Below are 24,907 nucleotides of genomic sequence, written 5' to 3'. Positions count from 1 at the left end.
CGTGCGTTGCACATCGGCGCCATCCCTGGTTAAAATACCAGAAGGGAGGTGCACGGGGAGGAGACTAGACCATCTCCTTCCTAAAATGGCGACCGCAGAAGGCCTGCCGGAAGTGAGGGGACCAAAATCTCAGTACTTCCCTCCACTCAAGCAGCACTGGAAGCTGCGCTGGACAGGGGAAGATTGGAAGCATTTTGGCTGTATTTACAGCAAATTCAAGGTCAGCATAAGCAATTAATATTGTGTCTAAGTGGTCCACGCATTTTAAAAAAAGGTTATACCTTGTCAGTAGTCTCGAGGAATCAGTGCAATAATGAACTTTTCAGCCAGTAAGAAATAAACTAAAGGTAAAACAATACTCTGCTCTCTAGCAGTACTTGCCTGCAACTGTCAGCCTGTCAAGGATGCCCAGGAACTTCTTGAGTTCTTCATGCTCAAAGTAATCTTTGAAATTACCATCCACGGTGATCCACATAGTGGAACGTTCCAGGAGACAATATTTAATATCTCATTTCTGAAGACTGATTCTTTACACCAAAATAGGCCTTTCTTTGTGTTAGTCTCAAAAGAAAAATTTGCAGCAATCTGTATTTTAGGCCCTCTTGAGTAAAAGGGCAGTTCTGTGGAGCTTGAAGGATCTGTTGAGCCTGCTTGTGGCACAGAAAACAGTAGAGTGAAGTAGTGTGGCTCACTGGTTAGAGGCGGCAGACCCGAAAGCAGAGGACGGCCCGGAACCAGGGTTCGATTCCCGGCGCGGCAGGTTTCTGGACCAGGGTCAGCGGACTCGATAATTCTCTCGCCTCGTGTGCCCACTCTGATCAGCGATCACACTCGGCAACTCTGGGCATTAGCTTGCCTCATCTTCACTAACGGCCCCACCAGACCGCCGGGGATGCCTGGTCTCACCCTGGAGATACCCATTAAGGGACCATCTCTCAGGGAAGCCAGGAAGGGTTTCGCAGCGGTCGAAGCGCCTTGGGACCCTACGGCTAAGTAGTGCGCTATATAAATGCCTATACATACAAAACATGCAATGATAGGTATGGGATGCCCTTTTTAATTCCAGGGGAGGCATGAAGGTGACATTCAATAGATGTTTTGGCGTTTCTGCAAATAAGCCCTTGATATCATTCTCAAGTTTCTCAGGACACTGTAAAATCACACCTTTTGCTTGCGAGAGCCGTCCTCCAGGTCAATTACATTTTGACACTGATACCAGACTTAACGACCCAACTCTGCCCCACTTTTCATACAGACCTCCAGGTTATCGATTTTCTTTTCAGCCACGTTTAGTCTGCTCATGAAAAACGCCATGTTAGAGTGCTTTGTAGTCAGTTCTGCGATTTTAGTGTCAATAGCGGCCAGCATTGTGTCAATGGAAATAATCTCTATCATTGACCCAGGGTGAAAATGTCTAGCTTTGCTGGGGTAGCATGTGGTCGGTTCACCTTGGCGCGCTAATGGTCTGTCAAGAGCAATCGACATGTCAACTGACGTTGAACACTAGGGATGGCACAACTATCCCTAAGGAGCAACAACTCTCAAGGGGTACAGAGAGGTATTACCAGTAGTCCGTGCACTGTGTGTGGTATGTTAGAGGATCCTTCGTTTGACGCTGCTCACCAGAATCTGCAGCCTCTCTCATTCTCTCTATTAGTAAATGGAGTTAGCAGTAGAGTATTGGAGTGCCACCTCTGCATACAAGTCCCAACTGCCACTATGCTCCTCGAGATACTGGCAGCGGGAAAGTCTTCTGACTGTCATGCCCTAGACCCTATCATCCACAAGAAAAGAATTCAGACACCCATGTGGTAAGGTGCAATCCAGGCCTGAGGTGAACTCGATGAGGTGTCCCTTTTAACAGTACAATCAGATAATGACAGTCCTTAGACCCTCAACAGCTAGTTCCTGAGCAGAGGATTCTCAATCAGTCGGGTCAAATTCACGCAGACCCATGCACATATAAAGCTTCATCAGTCCTCATTGTGCAGTTATTGGAGTAAGATTCCAGCACCCCACTCATCATCCTCCACAAGGCTGCATTGCACAGCCTCCTGCACGCAGGCCCTGCTCTGAATAATTGCAGCAAGTAACAGAAAGGCCATCACACTGGGAGGTGGGGCGGCTGCGAGTGCTCTCAGAGTCAGTGGTTCATTGGGTGGAATTCTGCATTGTGGATGCAGCATTATGTGCAGCAAGAGACCACCAATGAAGATCATGCCATTCAGATGTCACAGGCTGAAATTATCAGAGCCAAAGCTGCACCCCTGCACAGAGCTTCAGTTGGAAGAAACTTGACAGACTTCTGTAATCTCAGAAGTATAATCGAGCACCCTTCATACAGTAGAATAAGGATGTACTTCAATGAAGAGAGCTGGTATGGACTCCACTGACTGAGATCCAACCATGACTACATGGAGCAACTAAGAAAACTACTTCTGGATGGCCTTCGTGGACCCAGGTGGCAGTTACACCTCTATGGTCTCTTGTGAGCACAGCTGAATGCCATATTCGGGGCTTGAGGTGTAGTTACTTTAGGGCACGAGTTGTAGTTGCTTGACATAACTATAGTGAATGTCAGTGGTTTCGTTAGTTTAAATGGAGTTTTTTAACTGACATGTTCATCTAACTATAATGTCCCTTTAAGCCATTGTTTTTTCAGTGAATATATTACCTACCTGCAGTTGTCAGTAGGTAGTTATATTTAGGACCTAGTTTCCATAGGGAAAGCATTTTTTCATTTGCTTATAACTTTGGCGCCATTTGATTAATCTTCACAAACGTTTCCCCCCAAAATTGCCCAGTTTTTCTAGTTCTGCTTGGAAAGTTTCAGAGTGATCCATCAAGCGGGACTGAGAAAAAGGAGGGGTAGAAAAAAGTATTGTATGTAATTTCTCATAGGGATTTTGAACCTGACTACAGCCCGAACAGCTGGACAGAATGACACCAAATTTGGTAGAGCGGTAGTTCTTGGTCCAGAAAGAGACCTTTTTGTGATTTGGTGTAAATCAGTTTAGTAGTTACAGAGTTATAAAAGGAGAAACAAAATTATACATCCAAGGATGTGGACCCTCTGGCATCTCCGGTGGTGTATCAAAGAAGTCACACACCACCAGCAACTCTTTGATTGGCTGACTACAACCTGACTAGGAGGTTGCGGCTGCAAGTTTAGGTCTTAAAATGTATCTGCAAAATGATCAAAGGGGTCAGGGTAGAGGTACCCTGATCACATGGGTGTGTTAGAAGAGTGTCAGAGGGACCTATGTTGAGTACAAAATTGAGTTATATCATTTGTTTCCCACTTCGGGAATCCTTGGATTCCTTTATCGGCCCGCTCGACCCCCTGTGGAAATCCATGATGGATCCTCTAATTTTGACACACTTTGAAAAACAAAAACTTTCAGATCTACTCAGACACCCACACAGGTACCCCTACATCCATTTACAGACCTGCACAGGCAGTCACGCACTCACTGACAGACCTACGCAGGCAGTCACATACCCATTTACAGACCCACACAGCCACTTAGACACCCTCTCACAGACCCATAAAGGCACTTACAGATCCACTCACAGACCTACTCATCCACCCAGAGACCCATGCAGGCACTCACAGACCCACTCGCATACCCATGTAGGCACTCAAACACCCACTCACAGACCCACAAAGGCACTCACACACCCACACAGACATTCACATACCCACTCACACACCCACACAGACAGTCAGACTCCCACTCACAGATTCACTCAGACACTCACACACCCACTCATAAACCCACACACCCACTTACAGACCCACTCATGCAGCCACAGACCCACTCACAGACCCACACAGCCCCTCACAGATCCCCACAGGCTCTCACACAGCCACTCACAGACACACACGTCTTACTCACCGATGCCGAGGAGGACCTGGACGGACAAAGAGGATGGTGAGAGATTTAGCCTGCTATTTGGTTTAAAGGAACATTGGCAGAAGTCCAGACTCTTCCCTACAGCACCAACAGAGACCCACCAGAGGGATTGGAGCACTTGCAGTGGAAGCCTGGGGAGCGAATGCACCCACAAAAACTGTTAAATGGATGCAGGTTATGGATTGGCACATGATGGCCAAATAATGTGTGTATGAATGGAAGGACTAGCCAAAATATGAGAGAAAATATGGGAGCAGTGGAGGGGATACAGAAGTTTGATGTTGAACAATTTCCCAACTAGGGAGCTAGTTGATTCTCAACGTAGAAAATTAATGACTCACGCATGAAGCCACGATAAAGGTACCTATGTTGTAACATCCTAGAAGTAGGTTATGGAAGTACATGTCTTAGCTGCTATATGCTTGGGGCTGAAAAATATTGTTACGTATAATTGTAGTTGCATAAAGTGACTGAGATTTGGAAATGAAAAACTAATAAACAGAATTTAAAGAATAGATTAACTTTGTTGTGGAAAGTGTCATGATAGGGTCCATGCTTCTTTAACTCTACTTACTGCAGTGATGTGATAATAAGTACAGTTTTAACTTATTAAAAAATTTACTGAATTTGTTTTCTGAAAGGAGACACCATCTATCTTGCTTGGCTATGTAAAAGTGAGTTGTGCTTTCAAAATGAGAAGTCCCATTTGCATATTTCTTGTTTAGATTTTAGGTTATTTAAAAATGGTTTGTGTTTTGGGCCTCTGGAAACTGCTGGCAATTAATATGTACATTTTTAAAGTTTTGAAAAATGTGAGAAGCATCCTGACTCAGAATCATTGCAAATAAATACATAGTACTGATGTTTTGGCAATTCCAGCACCAACATGTATTCTGGGACCAGACCCAGTGTGGCAAACAGTGTACTCTTAATTATGTGTCCAGTAGATTATTTTTCTGTAGAATCTATAGTGCTCACTCCTGTTTTCTTCACAGCTGATCTGAGCTTCTGGATGTGGTATCTGCCAAGGTTCACAGCTGTAGTAAATTTCTACGTTTATTGATCTAGCCTGTAATAGGTGTCACACGAGGGCAGATAATGATAGGTCAGTATATCGCACAGGATATATCGCATGGTAATAATATTGCATCCACTACACTAACTTTCTACTACAATATAGAGTAGTTATTTACTATTGTTAATTCTACTTGCACCTCCCACCAAAGCTGAAGTTAAGGATAGCAAATAGATCCATTACCTTACCCTATATAGTGACGTGAATGTAGTGCATACAATATTATTCAGGGTCGATCTTCACGACCTTAACCTATATTATCATTATTCCTATTATATTATCTGTTTATCTGATTGACAGAGTCTGTACCTTCCCAAAAGAAACATTGTTATCATTATGAAATGATTTGCTTTAGAAAGAAATCAGCCGTTTAACAATAATATATTTTATAATATGCAGATGTTGTGGTGAGCAAACAAAAGTCGAAACAAGGCAAACGAGTTACTGTATAGTGAAAAGAATCATAAATAATATCAAATACACAAATTATTATGACTGATGGCATGCAGTGTATTGGCAACAAGAACAAAATAGATACATATATTGCAACTTGTTTCAAAGATAGCTCACACAAAATAATTATTCATTATGCCGTTAAAATGCACCTATTTAGAAAACATTAAATGCACAATTATATTCACTTCTCTTGAATATAACAAAACATAAAGCTGTCGGGAAACAACAATTTAAGGAAATGGGCATGTTATAACACCTCAAATATTGATAATTTTTTATGGGATCATTATTGATTTTTTTACGGGGTCACAGAATCACTTTAAGTTTGTGGACAGGTTCTTTGCTTGGAGAGCAGAATATATGAAATTGTAGGTAGCGTTACCAGAAGAGCAGTAAAACATTTCATAGCCATGACTACAATCTTGTGGCCTCCAAACAGCCATGACTAGTCCAGCTATCATCACGATGACTCCAGCGATGAGGATCAAGCCAGGTATAATATTGTCCAAATGGTACCAACGCTCTTTGGAGAGTTTAATGAAGCAGGCGGTGGGGACGACAAACACGAGAGGAGTAGCAGTGAGGATTCCCTGTTGAAGGAATACACAAATACTGTTAGGCAGTGTTCACATAATTGTTTCTCTCATATTCTTTAAATTAGCATTATCACAAATATAGTGTCAATATGTATATTATGTGACTAATATGTTGATTATGATCGGTTAATATTGCTAATTATTTATATAATGATAATTGTTAATTTTATAATTGTATTTTTTATGTATGCAATATATAATAGTATGTAATTATTGACTTGTTTATTATTATTAATATATCAATTATCTTATGTTAATATGATTTTAATGTTTTAATCATGTTATGTTAATACTGTTAAAGCTAATTATCTTTTGTTAGTATTATTTTTATATTACTGTACTGCAAATGTACTGCACAATATGACAGAGGTAAGTGATTTCTACAGTCAAATAATGTAATATATAACATGTGAAACTATCTGAATCTGCTTGGGACAACCACCCCTCCTCCCCTCCCCACAAGGTTGCAATGTTCAGTACAGCACCTGGATGTGACTTTCTCTTAGTGCAAATATGTTTACTACCTTGGGAGTAATTCCCCAATAGCTCACAACCTGAGAACCAATTATAATATCTACACTTCGTAAATTATCCAGTGATCAACAGGTAACCTCAGAGGTATACATTTTGTTTTGTTGTTTTACATTGTGTTGCGCTCACTTATTTTCCCTCTGCTCTTCTGCTACTATTAAAAGAACACGCCATGATCAGCCTTTTATGTAGATAAATATATTATGCTGGGACTTGGGCCGTACCTCCTTGCAATTTTAAAAGCATAGGGTGGAAAAAAGCATAGTTTCCAAATGTATGCTTTTAAAAGTGGCAAGGGAACGCCGGCCCAAGCAGTAAACTACTTCAATTACCAGCTCCCTTTGCGTGACGCGTTTCATTAGAACTACATTTCTCATGAAACTTTTTGAAATATCCCAAATGTCAAATGATTTGCCCTACCAGGGCTTAAAGAATATGTTGTATGAAATAGCTGCAATTATAAAACATTTATAAAACTAATTAAGCCCCATTATTCAAGTGATGTAACCTACCACATGTTAATAAATAAAAAAACAAATCTCTTTATTTTATCAACTGTATGTCTTATTTTTAATGTTATAAAATTGGTGGGAATGTTGTAGGTGATAGGAAATGTGCATGTTCTTTGCTGATTTATTTGGCGCCTCAGACGGGTGGTTTCTTGTGTTGTTGCTTTCTTCTGCACGAAGTAAAGTCTCTGTGCACATAAACTAAACCTGTTTCCAAAGCACTTACAGGTACGTCATGGAGGTCTACACATATGCTTGCACACCAGTTTACAGTTTGATTCGCTACCATGCAAGAAAACTGAATGCTCGTCTTCTGTCCTATGTTACTAAGGCTGAGGTGTTGCTGTTGCCATGCAGCTTCACATAGGGGCATAGCTATCATTGGTGCAGCAGGTACTGTGGAACCAGGGCCTAGAGCCCTGAGGGTCCCCCGGAACCTTGATAATTACTGTATTTTACTACCCAAACAGCAGTCAAAATGCCCATTTTCCTTGCATACACCATGGCCCAAAGCATCCTTGCTACTCTTCTAGGTTCACTGAGTTCATAGTAAGTAAACTTTCATATAATTCTCTCATCACTGCTAAGTATAACCCTTGGTTACTGTATTTATCCTAGCCAGCGTCGTGAGAAGAGTATCCATGAGGAACAGTGCCAAATTACTACATCATTGCAGTTGTATAGCATGCAAGACATGGGGAAACGATAAGCCCCACTTCCCTTAAAGAAAGCCTTGTGGCATATTCTTTCTAGATTGATCAGAAAGCACTCATTCAAAATGGAGCGCACAAAATTCTGTATGAAACGCCAAATTATTGGTACCATAAAGACGAATACATACTTTTTTTTGGTAAATTCATTTTTATTGGCATTTCGTTGGTGCGCACAATACATACAATTTTCAATTTCATTACAAGACAGGAGGCTACATTATGCATTAATCTTTTTAATGCAGCTCACAGCCGCTTACATCACAAAGACTTAGAATATGAACCAAATGACATCACAGTATCCATAAAAGGCGTGTGCCAGGAAAGATCAGCCTCTTTTAAATGCGGCTCACAACAGATAAGTAACTCTCTTACAATCCTTACTAATTGTTATGCCAGTTTGCCATTTACTCTCATTTAATGACTGTACTATTATCTTGATATGATTACTACCTTTATTCTCGAACTGCTTACTGTTATATTATTGAACTTTATTTTCATAATTAACACATGAAAGTGTTTATTTCCATGTTTTACCCTGCCTTCGTGGTGTGACTTGTTCCCCACCTCCCCCTCGATCGCTGCGACTCCCCGCGATCCCCCCCCACCTTCACCCCCTCTACTTCCGATCTATGGTTGTCGTGTATCTACCCGTTTTCCGGCAATTGACGGTTTTCCGTCCCTTGCGCAGACCCCCTCCTTCTTGCTTACCGTTCCTAGTCCTCTCAACGCGCTACTGCCTCAACGCGCTACTGTCCCGTACTGTCCCGCTTAAGCCCGACATTTCCCTACTTGGATTTGAGGAATGGACCTCGGCAACAGCAACGTAACGCTGTGTGTCCGCCAGGGTCCATTCCTCGAACTGATTTTCTCCTCAGCTTGAGCGCATCGGTTGCCGTTTTCGAGGCTTTACCGACTGCGCTCCTACAAACAGCTGTTCTCCTCAGATTGGACTTATTCTTTAGCTTTTACTTGGCATTACTAATTACTGGCTCAATTTTAGCCAACCAATTTATTACTACCCTGATTAGCTTAGCCTAGCTTAGCTTTAAGCCGATATTACCACTACATTAATTTAGCTTAGGCTTCCTGTTTTTAGGATATATAAGAATAATTAAAAAAAAAAAAAAAAAGAAATATATATATATGAAAGGGAGCTATTTTCATACTAGCCATTTAATTTATCTAATAAGCTCGTAATTTACTTACCTGTCATGTCTGATCTAGAATCTGATGACGCTATGGCAAGTTCCCCCAATCATAACTCTGATAACTTCAAATCCTTCCTTCAAAAGGAAATGAGGACCTGTATGTTAAATACATTCCGTGAGCTTATGTCAAATAAAAGGTCCCTCTTACCTGATGATGACACTTCAGACCTAGAAGCTGAACACTCTAAGTCTATCAAAAAAAGTAAACACTGTATGAATACTGTTGGAGGTCGCGCTTCCTCATCTGAAATGGGAGGTCCAAGCACCTCAAAAGGCATGGGAGGTCCAAGCACCTCAAAAGGCATGGGAGGTCCAAGCACTTCAAAAGGCATGGGAGGCTCAAGCGCCCCAAAAGGTAATGTTGCCTATAGCGGCATGAATTTAACAAGCGCCAACGCAACTACTCTCAGTGCTCCCGTCAATTCCAGCTCAGAGGAAGACAAATTCTTCCTGGATCCTGAGGACGAATTCGTCCTGGACCTTGACGAGGAAAATACTGATGAATGGGACCTTAACCCTCTCTCAGAGGCGGACTCCTCCCCCTCGTCTAAGGACGCGATCCTTGACCCTCTTGGTGCCGAAATGTTCTCCCCAGAAAACATCTCCCACCCTAACAGCAAAAGGTGGCACCCCCACGACCACGTAGCTTAGTTCGTCACCAAGTGGTTGAGAAACTCTCTTCAAAGAGAATCTCGCAACACCATGAGATCTGAGTGCCCCTGTCCATTCATTGAGGGGAAAGTCTGCCAAACTCCCAATTTAGACCCTGACTTAATCAAGTTCCTATTTAAACTAGGCAAGGACCCAAGAAAAGGTCTGGAAAGAGCCCTTAAAACATGTCAAGACCACCTTCTTGACCTTCTGGGTCCCCTTACCAGAATCCTAGACCTCGCTGAGGAATCACAGATTTCCAGCAAACCCCTAGACATTAACCTGATTAAAGGTTGGAGTCAGAGAGCCATTTTACTACTAGGTAATGCCAACTCCTCCCTCAATATTGAAAGGAGAAAATCTGTCCTCATCAGAATCAACCCAAAACTCGGGGACCTCGCTGAGAAAGAGCCATCATCTAAACCTAATGGCCTCCTCTTCGGACAAGATATGATCAAAACTCTTGGCAAATATGGGGCGACCTTTACAGCCTTAGACAAAGCCCAAAACAACATGAAACGTGTTTTTGGCCAGGCCAGTGGAAGAGGCCGTTCTTCCGGCCGAGGGAATTTCCGGCCTTTCACCTACGGAAGAGGAAGAGGTTCATCCGGTAGAGGTAGAGGCTTCTACCCCTCCAACTCCAGACAGTATTTCCCACAAAGAGGGAGAGGTTCAAGCGGAAGAGGCTTCCCCGCTCGTGGTGCTCCCAACAACACCACCTCAAGTAAGTGCACTCCTTTCTTCTTCTCCTCCAAAGGTCGGGGGGAGATTAAAACATTTCCTTCATGTTTGGGAATCCTTAACCCAAGACCCATGGGTTCTAGAAACAGTTCAGGGCTTCAAAATAGACTTCACAGAGATTCCTTTCCAATCTACCACTCCCAATCCTCTGACTCTCTCTCCGGAACATCTAGAAATCGTCAAAGAAGAGGTTTCCTCTATGTTAAAGAAGGGTGCTATAATAGAGGTCCCTTGGTCTCAAAAGAACTTTGTGAGCACCCTTTTCCTAGTCGAAAAGAAAGACAAGGGTTGGCGCCCAGAAATAAACCTTCGAGAGGTAAACAAGTACCTCGTCTACCGCCATTTCAAGATGGAAGGCATCCATCTGCTCAGAGACCTTCTTCTCCAAGGAGATTGGCTAGTCAAATTGGACTTAAAAGACGCCTATTTTACCATTCCCATGGCAATAGAACATCAGTCCTTTCTCCAATTCATCTGGGACAATCGCCTTTTTCAATTTCAGGCCCTCCCTTTCGGTCTTTCATCCGCCCCTTGGTGTTTCACCAAAATCATGAGAACGATAGTCTCCATCCTAAGAGCCAGGGGTATCCGTCTCATCATTTATCTAGACGACATACTAATAATGTCCCAATCTCACTCTCAGATTCTACAAGATTTGCAAACCTCTATGAACCTCATAGAAAGCCTTGGATTCATTATAAACAGGGAAAAATCAATCCTTTTACCCTCCAAATCTCTGGAGTTCCTTGGCTTCACTGTGGACACTTCGAGCTGTCTTCTCTTACTCCCCAAGAAGAAGATTGCCAAAATTCGGAAAGAAATCAGATTTGTTCGCAAACATCACTCGTTATCCCTCAGAGAGCTAGCCAGACTCCTTGGTCTACTCTCTTCCTCGATACAAGCTATCTTCCCTGGCCCCCTGAACTACTGTGCTCTTCAGAGAGTAAAAGCCAAAGCTCTCAGATCTGGACTTTGGTACGGAGACCAAGTCTCTCTAGACGAAGAAGCCAGACTGGAACTTTCTTGGTGGCTGGACAATTTAGATGCCTGGAATGGAAGAGCTATATTTGGTTCAACTCCAGACTTCGTTCTAGAGTCAGACGCCAGCCTTCACGGTTGGGGTGCTCGTCTCCTCGACCAGGACACTGGTGGTGTATGGACCCCTTCGGAATCTTCCCACCACATACATTTCTTAGAAATGACAGCGGGCCTTTATGCTCTGATGAGCTTCAGACAATCTCTTCAAGGCAGATCCGTTCTCCTGAAGATGGACAACGTTTCCGCAGTCTCGTATATCAACCGTCTTGGCGGTACGAAATCTGCCGACCTATCGGATCTAGCCAAGAAACTTTGGATGTTCTGTCTGGAACACAAGATTTCCCTGAGGGCAGAATATCTCCCCGGAAAATCCAACCTCTTGGCAGATTGGAACTCGAGGTTCCTAGTAGACTTCAGCGATTGGAAACTCAATCCGACAATTTTCAAATCCCTGGTCCACTATCGGGGTCCTTTCGATGTGGACCTTTTCGCAAGTCGCTTGTCTTCCCAACTTCCACAGTATTTCAGTTGGATGCCAGACCCGGGTGCTCTCGCTGTCAACGCTTTTCTCCAACCTTGGGCTCCTCTCCGACCCTACGCCTTTCCCCCTTTGCCATGATTCTAAGGGTTCTACAGAAAGTGAGACAGGAACAGTGCTCCCTGGTCCTGATAACCCCCTTCTGGCCGTCTCAAGCATGGTTCCCCACAGCCTTGGAACTCTCTTGCGACATCCCCCTCCTAATCCCGGCCACTCAAGGCCTCCTCCTAAACGCAAACGGAGAAGATCACCACCTGGTTCTTTCAGGGAGCCTGAACCTTCTTGCTTGGAAAGTGTCAGGCAATCTAATCAATTGTCTGGACTTTCGTCATCTGCTTTTACACTCCTCAGAGAATCTTGGGCACCCGGAACACACTACAGATATAATAACATCTGGAAAAAATGGTCTAGTTGGTGCTTGGAAAGGGACTTGGATCCCGTGGAAGCTCCTATCGTTAATATAGTCAATTTCCTTGCGGAACTTTTCGACAGTGGTCTCTCTTATAGATCCATTAACTGTTATAGGTCTGCCATTTCCGCAGGTCACTCTATTGTCAATGGTAAAACGGTAGGTAAAAACACTATTGTTTGTAGGGTCCTTAAAAGCATTAGACTTAAAAGACCCCCCAGGCCTAAATATCAATCTGTTTGGGATGTTAAATTATTACTTGACCTTTTTTGCTCCTGGCCTGATAACTCCCTTCTTAACAGAAAATGTCTTTCAATTAAACTTGCCTCTCTTCTTTGTTTAATCTCCTGTCGCAGAGTTTCAGATGTTAAAGCTCTAGACATCTCCAATAGATGTTATGACATGTTTGGCTTTAAATTTGAAATTTTTAGGAGAACTAAGACCATGTCTGACTTTATCTTCTATCCACGTTTTGATTTTTGCAAAAAGCTCTGTGTGGTTGATTGTATGAAGGAATACGACTCCAGGATGTCTAATCTTCGACCCCCTGATGCTAATCAACTCCTCGTTTCCTACGTTAAACCCTTTAAACCCATCTCATCCTGCTCTATCGCAAGGTGGGTTAAATTGGCTATGAATTTCGCTAGTATTGACCTTTCAAAATTTCAAGCTCACTCACTAAGAAGCGCAATGGCCAGCAAGTCATATTGGTCGGGTGGTAAGTTGGATGCTATCCTTAAAGCTGCTGATTGGCCTCTACCTTCGCTCATCACTATTGTAAACCAATTGAACATGTTTCTGATGTTGTGATTCAAGGCTACCAACATGCATAATGTAGCCTCCTGTCTTGTAATGAAATTGCGATTCTCCTATTAACATGACCAGAGAATCTGGATTTCATTAAAGACACGGAGGCTAACATTATCCCTCCCGTCCCTCCCTTGAGGGATATTGAGGATTATTTTGGTTTACAATGTTTTGAATGTTTCATACCTTTTAACCTTTGCTTGATTCTTCTGAAGGTTTCCTTGTACCTTTCTTGATTTGCTTTATTTTCTTTCAGACAATTCGAATTGATGATTCACAAAGAATTTTACAAGTTTCAACTATACTTCCTTCAAGTTTCAAGATGTATTCTTCGTTTGACCTGTCGTTCAAGGCATTTAAAAGAGGCTGATCTTTCCTGGCACACGCCTTTTATGGATACTGTGATGTCATTTGGTTCTTATTCTAAGTCTTTGTGATGTAAGCGGCTGTGAGCTGCATTAAAAAGATTAATGCATAATGTTAGCCTCCGTGTCTTTAATGAAATCCAGATTCTCTGGTCATGTTAATAGGAGAATCGCAATTTTCAATTATGTCTTTATTTCGATTAACAACATCATAAAAGACAACGTGCATCAACAGTATGTACATCTAGGAATTTTCGTACTAACACATTAGCTGGTATTCCCGAGACCAATAAAACAATTAAAAGAACCAAAGATCTATATAAATAGCTAAAAATCTCATAAAAGCAGATTGCGTAAAAGACAGTCGACAAATATCTACATGGTACATTAAAATTACTAAAACTGAGGTAGATTGTTAACGCTAGCTACAAATATAAAATTAAAATCCTTATTTAATATTTGGCCATGTTATCAAACCCTCATCTTATTTGCTCGGGTAACCCACATCCAGCTTAAGAATTTAACCACTGCTATAACAATAGAATCCTGTGTGTTAGTTTTCAGGATCCTTAATGCCTCCATGGCTACTCTAATGCCCATGTTCTTGCAAATTGGTTTTAACCATTTATGCCTGGGTGACCTATAGGCGGGGCATACAAAAAAAAGGTGAGCTAGTGACTCGATCTCGGCAGGGCAAAAGGAACATTTGTCATCCGTAGGGGGATGCCAGCAACTGGTGAATGCTTTGATGGGAAGCGAACCTACCCTAAACTGGTGATACAGCTTCCTATTGTTGGGTTTGTTAATAATGTCCCAGTATGTTTCTAACTTTGGCTTGTATTTATGCTCGTAGAAAACCCTAGTCAAAAAGCAGCGTTGGTGGAGAGTAAGTTGCTGCAATCTAACCATGTTCCAGTTGGCTGCTTTAAAGTCCTTTTTCGCAGGAAAGGTAGCAGCTGCTGGATCCTCCCACAGTTTATTCATTCCTATATTGATCAGAGTATGTGTTTTAGGTTCCTTATTCAGGGGATTTTATTTGTACAACCCAGCGCCCTAACTTCAGAGAAAGCTTGAGCATACAGGGAAAGCTCCGGAGTGGTCCAGAGCCTTCACCAGAATGCTGCAGGTCTAAACCGTGCCTGATCCACAAATTTATTACAGCCCAAGTCCAAGTAAAGAGGCCGAAGTGGAGTGGACTGCAGGAGACCAATCAGAGCTCTCACAAATTTGTTTTGGGCAGCTGCCAAAGAAGTTAAATCGTCAAACTCCCATAGTTCCGCCCCATACAATAGTGATGAACCTATTTTGAGGTTGTAAATCTTTAACGCAGGGGTTATGGGCTTGGTCTTGGAAAGCCTGTGCTCTATTAGCAGTGCACCTGCAAGTTGGGAGTGCTTGAGCGCCAGCAGGTCAATCTGGGATTTTCAGCTGAGTTTCTTACTCAATGCTAACCCCAGATAGGGAAAGGTGGCAGTCTGTTCCAAGGGGGCATTGTTCATATACACACTCCCCTTCAAAGTCTTAAACCTATGGAACACCATAAACTTTGTTTTGTCCACATTTACCACTAGCTCATGCTCCCGGCAAAAGATCCCGAAACGCTCCAGGGCTACCTCCAACCCTTTCTGAGTCCTGGAAAGCAGCAGGGCGTCATCCGCGAATATGAGCAGGGGTATTTTCATTGCTGCCAGCATTGGAGCATCAGTGGGCTGGGTGGAAAATAATGAACCACCCTGTTGATAAAGAGTGAAAACAGGGTTGGGGCCAGTACACACTCTTGATGGACCCCCTTAGTTACCGGGAAACTTTCGGTAACATTCCCCTGCCTTCTCCAACAGACCTGAGCATAATTTGTTTCATGGTGTTTTACCGGGATACCCAATAATTCATAGGGCATCCCCGAAGCCAAAAGGGCGCTCCACAATTTAGTACGTGGAACTAGATCAAACGCGGTCTTAAGATCTACAAAAGCTGCGTAAATCGTACCGCCTCCGATAGCAACTACCTTCCAATAAACAAGAACACATCTGAACACCTGGTCAATGGTGCTTGTATGGGGGCGGAACCCTGCCTGTAGGGGGGTCAAAATGTCCTTCTCTACTATCCAAGCCGGGATTCTAACTAAGACAAGCCTCACAACTATTTGTTGGATTTAATCAATTAGGCTTATTCGCCTGTAATTACCTGGTTGTGAACGGTCACCCTTCTTATGTATGGGTAACGTTTTTGCGCCGGACCAAGTTTCACTAGCTACGGCATTTGCAAGATATTTTATATAGGGAACCCAATTCTCTTTGTTTGATACAAACAGGTCGACCGGAATACAATCTAGACCTGAGGCCCGTCCGCGTAGAATCAATTTCAGCACATGTTCCACCTCGAGACAGGTAAAGGATGCACTAGTAGCTGAGGTGGCTAGGTGGATGATAGAGTCACTGGAATTAATGGCGGAAAACTGAGCCTCAAAATGAGACACCCACACGTCCAGGGCAACATGGTTTTTGGGTACTTGGGAAATAACTCAACTGCCCCATATGACGATCTGCCAAAAGTGTGTCGTATTTTGCTGTTTGCTTGCTACAAGCAGATCGTACCAACTTAACTCGTCCCAATCCTTCTTCGCTTGCAATTGGGATACCTTGTACCTAGTTCTTGCTTCTTTTATATCCCCCGTGACGTGTGATCTGATAGCCCTAGCCAGTGACTTATAAGCCTCTCTACAAGATACCAGGAAGCTACCTTAGTGCATAGAGCCATCTTGCGCTTGATGGGTTTAATGAAAAAAAATGGAGCTTCCCAAACAACTTGTTATGTACCTCGGGATAATACGGTTTACCGCCTCTTGGGAATCACAGTTATGCAAAATAGAAAGTGAGCGACCAACCAGGGATTTCATCTCAGGCACATCCCCATTATTATCCACAATCCTTGCCCATCTAACTCTTCTCGTATCATTAGTAAGTAAGGCCTCTGCAAACCTGTCCTCAGTGGCCCTTGTAATATTTCTAGATAGGCCAGGAACCTTTAAGGTTAGAGTCAACGGATTGTGGTCACTTTCGTTTCGCTCTTGAACCACCATGTTTAAAATAAGAGACCAGATATCTACATTGAGGAGTATAAAGTCAATGCGACTACTTCTCAATTCATTATTAAAAGTATTGGTGCCCTTACTGTCTGAATGTGTCCTCCCATTAGCTGCTCTGAGTCTCCTTTCCAAACACAACCCTTTGAGCTGTAATGCAGCCTCAGTCCACTTTTTGATTGGGCTTAAGTTTAGTTGCGGAATGTTCCATTGTACATCCTCTTCTAAAATAAGGTTACCATCTTAATGGTCTAGGGGCTCGAAGGTGCAATTGCAATCGCCTGCTGTTTTCAAATTGCATCCACTCCTCAGACTTCCTAAAAACGTATCTAGGTGGGCAACTACAGTTGCTGCTCCACCCCCTGGCAACCCTCTAGCATGGACGTTGATTACCAAGGCGTCTAATGCATCAGCCATCTGGAGCAGCAATACCATTATATCAGGGCTGTCAATGTAGATTTCCTCACCACTGACTGCCTAACCCAACATGTAAGTCCACCAGGCGGCCTTCCTTTCTGGCCCCCCAGCGCCAGTTTAGAAACGTTAAGATACCCTGGGAAGAAGATGGGAGTCAATGACCAAGTTTCCTGAAAGGACAAGATGTCATAATTATCTATAAAAGCTGACCACTCAGTTAAGGCGGTTTTGGCAGACAACCCAGCAATATTCCAGGAAGAAAAAGACATAGATGGCTGTACATGCCGCTTTACGATGGTGTTAGGTTGCTCATTTACACCCATACTATTATTGCCTACAAACTCTTACTTGTGAGAAGGACTATAGGGCTGTAGGAAAATGCTATATGGGGTGGGGGTTTTAACTGAAGTAGTAATACTTAGATCCCTCATTCTCACCTCTGGAATTTTAACCATCTTAATACCACAAACAGTCCCTGGGTTGACAGGGCTGTGGTCGACAGAAACGTCCCGAGCTCTGGTAGACCCAGCATAAGCTAGATCGAGAGTGCCCACTACTCCCCTGGTTTGTCCCTTAGATCCTTGAACTCCCACTGGAGTCGGGTCACCTGGTGCTATAAGCCAGTCTATTTCTTCCATGGAAGTTAAAGCATCAAATCGATTGCTAGTGGGAATCTGAAAGGAATATTGGCCACATGTGTTTGGTATGCCCCCCTCTCTCTGCGTCCAATGACGCCTTCTGTTTTATAGAAAATCCCAAGGGGACGATATTGATATCATCCTCCTTGATAAAACAATTTCCCGCCCTCTCCAATATGTGCTGAACAAAACTGGGTGATTTAAAACTAAGGATCACACAGTCGCTTAGGAGAGACTTGTAGGATTTTCCCACCCACAGAACTCTGCGAACTCGCAGAAAAGAGGTTCCTTTATACCTGTCCTAACACTCAACAAATGTAGTACCTTATTTCTTAACGTGGACCAGTGCTCCCGTGCACCGGGAGGGAGGACTGGGACGTTGGACAGAACAACTGTATACCGTTTAGCTTCCGGGGGTAGATGTGGGAAAATCTGAGTGCTCAAAGCGCTGGGGATATGGGGCTGGTGTGTCTGCTGACTAGTGGCTCTCTCTACTTGCTGAATTATTTGAAGCAGGGGCTTTATAGTTTGGGGTGGTTTGTCAGGATGGGTTACCTTTGTAAATGTACTATGCGAAGATGGAAAGCAACTTACACTACTGACTGAACCCCTAGATACTCCCACTGACCTCCCATTCAATTGTGTCGTAGCCCCACCCTCCGTTATCCAGGTGGGGTTGTTTATGGGGAAGTTAGAAATGCCCAGCTCCATTTTATCAAGTCTTTCTTCAATATGGGTCAACTTCTTTAGTGTGGGATCTATCAGTGCCGATAGTTTGGATTCAATCCTGGTGCAGAGTTCTACCTCATTGCTCAAATGGGCAGTAACAGGTGCAGCTGCTGGGAGAGGCAAGCTGGTTGGAGTGCTACTAACCATCTTGCTGCTAGTGTTCACAGGAGGTTCCCCTTTGCGTTTGCCTGATCTTAGAGGCGTATGGTTATTCTTCGGTGGTCCTCGGGCTTTCCTCTTTTTAAATGGTGGGGGGATATTCCAAAGGTGCTAGAAGGAATTACTGGTTCGAGCGATAACCTCCGATCAGTGAGCTGTATTTGATGAATTAGCACTGACTCTGCCCTGGGAAGGAACGCATCAAGTGTCCCCACAACCCCCGCTCTCGCTGCAGTTTAAGGTTTGTTCATGATGTCCAAGCACCACAACAAAATTAACCCTGGCCGCTTCTCCAGTCCACACAACTAGAAAAACTTGAACGTCAGGGGGCTGACCCAGTCCGACCTCTTTCAGTCCCTGATGAGCACAGACGGGCCCGCCATTAGTCCGGGCTTCATCCCGGCTGCGTCCCGCAACACGGGGGTAGTGGCAGCACTATAAGCGCGATGGATGTCGCCTCTCCCTCACTGGTGGCACCTGTGGCGGAAACTGGGAATTCTGGGACTGGTAGTCCCTGTGGGGCTCGCCTCCTGGAGCCTACATGACGGAAGAGTGCAGGTGTTGGATTAACCCTGGGACTCCTATCCCACCAGGGTTTCTAGAAGAAAGAGTCCAAGGAGTCTGTGATCGTCGGGCAGCAGGTTTGGGTGACAGCAACCCAGTAAGCCAAAGAAAAAAGCACACCGCCCCGCGGGGGGAGAGGCAACGCTGTAAGCGTGATGGATGTCGGCTCCCCCTCACTCGCAGCACCTGTGGCGGAAACTGGGAATGCTGGGACTGGTAGTCCCTGTGGGGCTCGCCTCCTGGAGCCAACACAAGGGAAGAGTGCAGGTGTGGGATTAACCCTGGGACTCCTGTCCCACCAGAGTTTCTAGAAGAAAGAGTCCAAGGAGTCAGTGATTGTCGGCAGCAGGTTTGGGAGACAGCAACCCAGTAAGCCAAAGAAAAAAGCACACCCAATACATACAAAATATGTGATTGTTGGATATGCACAGTACATTTTGCAACTTGTCATCCAGTATTCGGTGGCGTCAGCAGTAAATAGTTAACATCGATTATGATAAGCCAAACATCTCTGCTGCGGAGGGGAACATGCTAATACGGTGTGTGAAAACACTAGCCATTGTCTGTATGATGTACCGTGGCCTCTGTGTTGATCTGCGATGCTGGTGTTGGAGTACACTGCTAATTGTGTTTTTAGTGAGGAACATAACTCTTCAACAAGGGTAGCTATAACTGGGATTCACTGTATATAATATATCGCTTTGCGATGGGGGCCGGTGGGCTCGTTGGGTGATTTTGATCTCTGGACTGCATAGATCTTAGTGTGGGGTGAGAGTGTCAAAGCGGGGTCTGCTGATTACCGTTCATGATTGGCTGGGGCCACGCCTTGCTGTAGATCAACTTCTGGGGAGGGTGTGCCGGGCCCTTCCTTGACGTATTTCCTCCATAGGGGGCGGGGTGTCCTGCGCTGGCGGCTCGTCTACCGCTTCCTGTTTAAAAGTATGGATTAATGTCGCCCATTGCATGGATATGTGGTATTTGCAGATGCCTTTAATTTCTACTGCCCTAAGCGCCTCCTCTTCTGAGGCGCCCCATTTTCTAACCGCTCCTCTCAATGCCGCCAGCAGTGGTCCTTCAGATGCCCTCCAGAGCATTGCTATGCTCCTCTTGGCTAAGAGGATTGCTAGGGATGCAAAGCGTGTCTCCACTTTTTGGTGTTTTCGATGTTTGGCTATGTCTAGCGCACAGGCCTCCCACATATTAATGTCTGTAAGTCCTGTTACTGCTAGTAAGGTGGCGTGTATCGTAGTCCAGTATGCTTGGAGCGTCGGGCAGTTCCAAAACATGTGGAGAAAGGACGCCTTGGGTCCCGGGCATCTAGGGCAAGTGAAGTGCGTGTTTGGGTAATAGCGTTGGAGCATTTCGGGGTGTCGGGTAGGCAAGGTGCAGTATGTGATACTGTATGTTTTTGAAGCGGTAGTTGCTGGACACTCTTTTGGGAAACTCAAGTGCCTGTTCCCATTCTTTGTCATGGGGTAGTCTTTTGATCTCTGTTTCCCATTTCTCTCTGAGTGGGGTAAGGGTGGTTGCGCTCAGCGTTCGCACCGCCTTATACAGCCATGTCACTAAGTGTCGCCCGGAGCCCATCTGCAGGATTGCGTGTAAGACTGGATGTGTAGGCGGCTCCATATCTATTATGTGCCACACTCTGCGGCAGTCTTCTAGTAGCTGCCTATGTATGAGGAACCATCCCCTTGGGAGGTCTGTATCCTCTGCAAGTTCTGCAAATGTCTGCAGTTGTCCGTTCACATATAGGGAGCCCACCTCCGTGATTGAGTGCTCAGTCCGTGCACGCAGTGCCAGCTCTGTGTAGTGAAGAAACACAAAGGGCCTTGACTCTACTCAGTAAGGCTGAGTCAATATAACAACAAAACCGAACAATTGCCAATACTGAGCAAAACTCCAAAACTTTTAATTGACCAGAACCTATGAATAAAAGGTCCGCACTTTTTACTATACCATCAGTTATTTTATTTAACAACTCTCTTACAAATCAATTCATCAACAACATTTTATCTACATGTGCATCAATAATGAATACAAAACAAGGGAAAAAGCTACATACACAAGACCACATTTCATCATACAAGACACCAGCATGCAATCAATGCAAACCTTCAAACATACCTCAAACAGATTGAACCAGACACTAATACCAAGCGCTCACACCATCCAAACAACACACCAGAGCGGGTAAAATTACTTTTGTATGGCCCCAGGTCAAAGAACAAAATAAATCATATAAACTCCTACTGAAGTGTATGTGTGTTCCCTGTTGTTTATTGGTGGTACCAGGGTAACCTGAAGGCACATCGGGAAGTCCGTAAACACTTAAATCCATGTACCCAATAATCCAGTTGATCTTAAAAAGTCACTCTCCCTCTCAGAAAACGCGTACTCGTCCTACCAGTGTGGCGTGTAGCGATCGTTCCCGCATTGAATGATGGGATATCAACAACAGGGAACAAACATACAAGTTCGGCATTTGAACACCAACATCTTTATGGTAGTGAAGCAGCAGATTTGATATGTCAAGTGAATAAGAATTTTACGGTCCTGATGAGAACCCGATAAACAGTTGGGTTTGAAACGCGTCGACCTTTATTTCCCTTGTCAAACAAACGACATGATACAATTGATTCATTGGTGTAATGATTTAGGTGTTGGATGTAGGAAATGGTGATTACTTAGAATCATTGCTACACTCCACTTTGGATGCCCCTTGGGCACTTTGGTTTTACAAAAAAGGCTGCAGATGCTCAAGTACAGATATCACAGATAGCACTGGCACACTAGTAGTGCCAGCACTATTTCCAGAGTCCACATGCCTGCAAGAGGCGCACTGAAAGTGTGCTACAAAAGTTGCCGCACTATGGGTGCACCTCCTGACACCAGCCCTTTCAAAGAATGATAAGGGTTTCCATTAAATCCCTCAGACCCCCACATGCAGGCGGGGTCAGTCACTCACTGCACCGCCTGCATTGGAAATTTCTAATCCCTTTTGAAAGGGCAGGCGGGTTTGCCGCCTGCACATAGAAACACTAGAATCTTTTAAGAAGCTGCTCCCTATTTCTCTTGAATGTGCTGTCCCCCTGGCAGCGTAGGTTCACAGCTGGCCTGAGGGAAGAACATTCTTCCTATCAGAGCCCACATTCTCTCTTTGTCCCCGGACCACCTGCTTTAAGGTGCGTCAAGGCACTAACAGGAGAAGTGCACCCTATCTGTTATTGGGTACCAGGACACATTCCACTACACCTGCATGTTGTCTACTTTCATTCCAAGCAGCAAGTGCAGACAAGTGGGCTTAGTTGTTTTAAATTCCTGCAGAGTTCAAATAAAGGACAAGTTAAGGGCCTATGAGGCCTACTTTCGATTGAGTATCGTGTCTGGGAGCTAGCTGGAACCTCACCCCTAGCTGCAAATGCAATGGAGGTGAACCAAAGGCTCACAGCTTGTTATTACTTCACAGATACTTAAGAGAGGCATGCTTTTGACTTTGTGAAATGTCCGATCTGTTGGTCTGTCCCAGTATTTACACAAAAATCTATTTACATTTTACTCTTTGGAGTGCTCTACATTGATAATAAATCATATGTGTATGAATGAATGTTCTGGATATCAACAGGGAGAGTAACAAGGTGTAAAGTCACATGTCCATAGCTCACTGCTATCTTAGAAGGATTACAATTTATGAACTGCAAGTAACAGAAGGATCTCTGTGTTAAAAGCAGTAACCTACTTGCCCAGTTACACAAAATAAAAACCTGTCATCTGCGTGTCACATGATGTGCTTGGTAGGATACTTGTTAACCATCTACGCTACTTTGATTCAAAACTAGGACTAGACAAAACACGGATCTCTCTAGCAAGTGCATTTGCCTCCCGAGTTATTTTACCATTATTATTATTCTGTGTGATTTGCTGGGCACACAAAGATCTATTCAGCAGATTACTTAACCCCATGAGATATTTTAAAATGCAGACTTTGCAGTCAATTAAGCAGAACAGATTTACTGCACATTTCTCCTTGTTGCCAATTTCTTTGTGGAAGAGATTTAAAAAATAAATGTATGAGTTGGCACTCAGATTTTGCGTCAGGATTGTATCACTTGTTAGGCACAACTCGCACACAGAAAGTCATTTGTTAAGCAGGGGCGGCTCTAGGCTCATGGCGGCCCTGGGCAGGGAGCGTCGGTAGGGGGCCCCGGAGGAGGGGGGGAGCGCGGAGGCCAGTGAAGAGGGGGTGTCAGGGTGTTTGGAAGTGGAACAGAGCCGGAGGCCGCCAAATCCCTGCCAGGCAAATATGTATCCATCCTCAGAGGATTATTATATTAAGGATATATATTGGCGTGGTGGCCCCTGGGGTTTGGTGGACCTGTGCAGGTGCACAGTTTGCACGTGCCTAAGGCCGCCCCTATGTTAAGTATTGTACCTCAAACGTACTCATAATAGACCTGCTGAAAATACGTGTGAAGTCTTAAGATCGGATGTCACTTCAATTGCTGTCACTTTCTGTGAGGTCATGGGTTATAATGCCACATTCTGTGATGCCACGTTGGATGGCAATAATGTCACTTGCATACTGCCTAACTTGGTTTGCCCGTTTAGGACTTGTGCCCTGTATAGAGAAAAAAAGATGCGGCTGTATTGCAAGTTGCAACACCGGGCAGCCACTTTCACAACCTTGCTGTAAACTTGGCTCACAAAACGGAATCCATGAAAGGGTTACGGATCAGTGGAATGTGGCTGCAGAGCCAGGAACAGGACGCACTGCTCCTGAATCCAAGCTCACCTCGCGCCGCCAATTACTGGTTACATAACCGAATTAATGAGCGGCGCACCGCAGCTGTTGCACTAAACTTCACACGGGTTTCCGCTTTGCAGCAAACGGGGCTCGCTATTACCAATTTCATTTGTTCCCAACATGTTTTCAAAACTATTATCGCTAAGGACAACGTGAGAGTGTGATCCCTACTGCAAGGGAAACATCAACGCACAATGCTCAGTACTTAGTTGTTCGTGACTGAAGTGACCGAAATATATGGTTCAGCTTTCTGAAAAATGTCAAAATGAATTGCCACGAACACGATATTTTTCCAACAAAATCATTGTTAATTTGTGCATTTTCCTATACTATTCATTATTTTTGTGTACATCTTTTTATTGGGCTTTTTGTGTTTATAAAACGTGACATCTTATCCAGCATGCAACCTTTACTATTAATTATTTTGACGTCTGTACTCACATTTAGCTCCAGCACGTTTCCCAGGCAGTCATATATCAAGGATATAGTCGTTGCTACAGCGACAATCGTCAGAGTTAGTGCCAAATGAAAAGTGTGCGTAAGGGTTCCTGTAAAAAACACATTAGCAATGACCTGAAACACAGAAGACATTAACATTCCAACATTAGTTCCACGAATTGTATGTGTACACCAACCAGAAAGCATAGCTAGAAAGCACTGATTGTACTATCACGTGACAGTGTAGTCCATCATGGAGAAGTAATGTGGCCGCCAAAGAGACAAAGAGGTCATTCAGAAGTGGACAGTAAGGGGGTATCTGCCAAAAATCGGCAGATGCCCCATTCTACCTAATACTCGGTACCCTGGCGCATTTAGAGACATGGAAACCGCCGCCCCCTCCGCCTCAGCTGGCTCGGGTCCAAGATCGCCCTGTGACGGGCCGGTTGCTGCAGAACCACCACATCTATCATGTCTGAAGATCAATAATGGCGGCCCTTCCCATGGTTTCTGCACCCGTGC

General features: G+C 44.1%; 1 protein-coding gene across 1 annotated transcript in view; it reads right to left on the bottom strand.

Annotated features, from left to right (window-relative positions):
• Nucleotides 1-5,367: 5,367 nt before the first annotated feature.
• SLC38A11 (solute carrier family 38 member 11) overlaps nt 5,368-24,907 on the bottom strand; it is a 501,004-nt gene continuing 481,464 nt past the window's right edge. Inside the window, exons 8-9 of the mRNA XM_086954209.1 lie at nt 24,389-24,520; nt 5,368-6,038 (exon numbers count right to left, since the gene is read on the bottom strand). Of these exons, the coding sequence (XP_086810335.1) occupies nt 5,763-6,038; nt 24,389-24,520 (408 nt within the window). The 3' untranslated portion in view covers nt 5,368-5,762. The remainder of the gene's footprint in view (nt 6,039-24,388; nt 24,521-24,907) is intronic.

Source organism: Lissotriton vulgaris, chromosome 2_1, assembly GCF_964263255.1.
Source record: "Lissotriton vulgaris chromosome 2_1, aLisVul1.2, whole genome shotgun sequence".
In the NCBI taxonomy this organism is placed as follows: domain Eukaryota; kingdom Metazoa; phylum Chordata; class Amphibia; order Caudata; family Salamandridae; genus Lissotriton; species Lissotriton vulgaris.
The sequence above is the reverse complement of the archived record's forward strand: the minus strand, read 5'-3'. Positions and strand labels throughout refer to the sequence as shown.